The sequence below is a fragment of the Microtus ochrogaster genome, chromosome 1 (genome assembly GCF_000317375.1).
Source record: "Microtus ochrogaster isolate Prairie Vole_2 chromosome 1, MicOch1.0, whole genome shotgun sequence".
NCBI lineage: Eukaryota > Metazoa > Chordata > Mammalia > Rodentia > Cricetidae > Microtus > Microtus ochrogaster.
Window position 1 is genome coordinate 104,375,319 of NC_022009.1, and position 3,703 is coordinate 104,379,021.

The 3,703-nt window shown below is 35.2% G+C and overlaps 1 protein-coding gene across 1 annotated transcript in view; it reads right to left on the reverse strand.

Moving 5' to 3' along the window:
- Positions 1-2,381, reverse strand: part of LOC102000838 (rho GTPase-activating protein 20-like) — a 19,257-nt gene extending 16,876 nt beyond the window's left edge. Inside the window, 3 exon segments of the mRNA XM_026786029.1 lie at positions 168-231; positions 1,818-1,895; positions 2,370-2,381. Of these exon segments, the coding sequence (XP_026641830.1) occupies positions 168-231; positions 1,818-1,832 (79 nt within the window). The 5' untranslated portion in view covers positions 1,833-1,895; positions 2,370-2,381.
- Between the last annotated feature and the right edge of the window lie 1,322 nt (positions 2,382-3,703).

Below are 3,703 nucleotides of genomic sequence, written 5' to 3' on the forward strand. Positions count from 1 at the left end.
GAGGCAGAGGCAGGTGGATCTCTGTGAGTTCGAGACCAGCCTGGTCTACAAGAGCTAGTTCCAGGACAGGCTCCAAAACTACAGAGAAACCCTGTCTCGAAAAAGCAAAAAGAGTTCAGAGTGAGAACATTGAACTTAGTCCCTATTTAGATTTCCCTATTGCTTACCTTGGAGTAGGCCTGGGGCTTTCTCATAGCCACGACAGAACCACAGTTGGTAACCTTGAGCACTCTGGGAGGCAAAAAGATCCAACCATCACACATAGCCATTCAAAGTGGACTCTGGAGAATACCTTTTGCAAGCATTCCCAGATCTCTAGCAGGAAAACCATTAGGGGCAGTACTAATGATGTGTCCTCTGACTACAGGTTTGAGTCATCTGGGCTGATCTCAGCAGACAACCCTGGGTACTTGCACAGCCTGTCTGAAGAAACCTACATCTTTTGATCCACAGTAGGGTCTGAATAACCATGGGATAAGAAATTGCATTCACCCATCAACACTTAGCAATAAATGCTATTCTGAGATCTGTTATATCTGTTTGTCTACACTGAGTGTGGAATATTGACGTTTGACTTTAAATGCCCACACAGCCTAGTATCCAGAGAGCCACACACCCTCAGTGCCTCAAGTGATTTCTTGAGCAAAGTATCACTTGAAAGATGTGGTAACTTCAGCAACATTGGGCAAAATAGACAAAATCACAGAGGTTTGAGGGATGCCTCTGAGTAAAAACAACTTTGACTTTCATTCAGAGATGTCCTGTCTATGGAGATGAAGGACATGTGTCTAACCTAGAAAATAGGCCAGGTGCTAAAAACAAGTTCCACAATCTAATTACCACACACGGTGCAATGGATCATTGAATCAACCATCTAAATATTATATTCTTTGAAATATTTAGTACCCTAGAGGAGTGGAAAAAGGGAAAATAGACTTCAACTGGAGTTATCACTAATTGTACTTTACTTTTGGTTCCTGATTTAAAAAAAAAGACATTGTCCTACAGAAGCCTTAATCATTAAAACTAGCAGTTATACACATTCACATAGGCAAACACAGCACTACCACACCCCATACACAAAGTGAAAGAGAGGGACCTGGACAAAGAGAGAGACAAAGAGAGAGAAAGAATACGAACTCACAGAAGGTGATAGAGCGGGACATACATACATACATAGACACATTCGCACAATAGAGATGTAACTACACAGAGATACACATGTATATTTAAGCACAAAAATGCAAAGATATACACAGATATGTATGTAGAGCAAAAGAACAGAGATAGAAACAGACAGACAATATGCATAAAGATTACAAAAAAGAGAAAAAAAGAACACACCCAAACACATACACCTACAACTAACTACACAGAAAGAAATGAAAAGCAAGGACTTGAAGAGAGAAGGAACTATATAACAATTAGTAAAGGAAAAGAATTAGAAAGGAAAAGGGAGAAAAGCTGCCTTCCCTCTAAGATTGGCAGTCTTTCAATCCGGTGTGTGTTTGTGTATGACTAAATTTTGTCCATTATTTTTTAATTTTTTAATTCTATAGTGAGACTAAACAGATAGCTCAAGACCACTGGGCTGTGAGTTTCATTTCACATGAATCTTAAATGGCCAAGAAAATATCCAAGAAAAATGACCCTCTAAAATCTATGGTTGTATCTTTGAGGCCTCAGTTCCAAAATATTATTTTAAAATTTAACATGTAAATTTATCTTGATCACATTTTTATGTAAATATTTATATGTACATTTGCACATATGTAGATCTAGAAAACAAAACTCAAAGTAGCTTGATAGTAACTTACAGGCATTCCTATCATAGGGAGTAACTTCTGGATGATGTCATTGACTGTCTCCAAGTCTGTTGTTGTTATATATAAAGGCTATAAAAATGCAGAGAAAATGCTATAAAATAACTTGAGAATATGTTATTCATTGTTATTGTCTAGCCATCACTTATAATCTGCAAGCCATATGACATTTCTAATGTACAATAAATATCTTGTTTTTTTCCCTTTCTATATCATAACCCTAGAAGACTGTCAGTAACATGTTTATTTTAACTTCAAGTACTTAGGTACTGATTACTCAGTCATTTAAGCAAAAATTATTTCTTTTGGGGGGAACTGTAGCTAATATGGATCAATCTTGTTTCATGCTGCTTTCTACATATCACATATGAAAGACATATAGGCATGGCATACACATACACCCCTTACAAAAATGTTGTCTAAATTCTTAAACTCTCTCTCCCCTTCACTCTCTTCCTATGTTCCCAGTTTCCATTGCTCTACAAACTGCCTGTCACTCTCTGGTAATGAACTTGCAGTTTCATCTTTTGTTTTATATTCACATACACTGACACAGTTTGGGATATCCTCAGTGAATATCGGGAGTTTAAAATTCTTCCTGTAGCCCTTTGTGGCGTCATTAATGGATCTGTTCAAATGCAATAAAAACATACAATACAGTAATGAATTTTCTAGTAGCGTATTTTATTAACATCATTAATGTAAAGCTATAGGTTCAGATATATGCATACAGATTAGGGAATATTCAAAAGTATTTCAGAAACAAAGACATGTTTAGGTAATAGCTTGCTGCCCTAAGTTATTATTTTAGAAGCATAGCCAGTCCTCAAAATATTTTGTCTGCAAGAGAAGGGCAGGAACCTGCTTCACTTCACAGTGGGAAGCAGCAGATGGATTGAGTGTTCATGGTAGAGAAATCTGTATTGAGGGGAATTTAAAATAAGTTTGTAGAGTACTGTTTACCCCAATATATAGAATAAAGAGGAGAAAATGAAGAGAATGGCAACCAGAAATTCCTCAAAGTGAAACCAACTCTGTGTATTAATAGGAGAAATTAAAGCAGTAGTCAGGGACCATCTAATCAACAGCACATTTGAAGTTAGTCTATCAGATTTTATAAATATATCTATATGTAGGAATATGTATTTATATTGATAAATATCATGATTTATGTTACAGGCTAGAAATTACTTTTATGCAACAAAGAAACATTATATTAATAGACATGGGTGAAAATCAACAAGAGAACTTCTCTCTATATATGTTTATATATAGATATATAGATAAATCTGTCCATTTAAAGTAAGTCTGGAGAGTACAATTTACCACACATAGAGGGTGAAGGAAAGATGTATAGATATATAGATAAGTAGATACATAGATAGATACATAGGTAGATACAAATATAGAAATATAACATATAGTATATAAATATACCGATATATAGCATATATTTATATTTTTATATAGATATCCATACATAAATACACACAAATAGATATGCATATATACATATATGTACATATGTGCACATATATAGACAGATAAGTATAGATAGATAGATAGATAGATAGATAGATAGATAGATAGATAGATAGATAGAAGGCAGGCATATATGCTTAAATGGAACACGGAATGCCACTAAGGAATAAAGTATGAAAGCTAAAGCTAATAATATACCTTTGGAGAAAACAATACCACCGATCTTTCTGTTCCATAGAACTGTAATGTAAAACATGGAAAACATTTAGACTCTTGAAACATTTATACTAAGATTTTGAAGACTATACCCATAAAAGATATTATGTGTCAGTTTTCATGAGTGAGGGCACAGGGGTGGGTGGCATTCTCCACAGGAGCGGGGCTCTGATTGGCCTGTT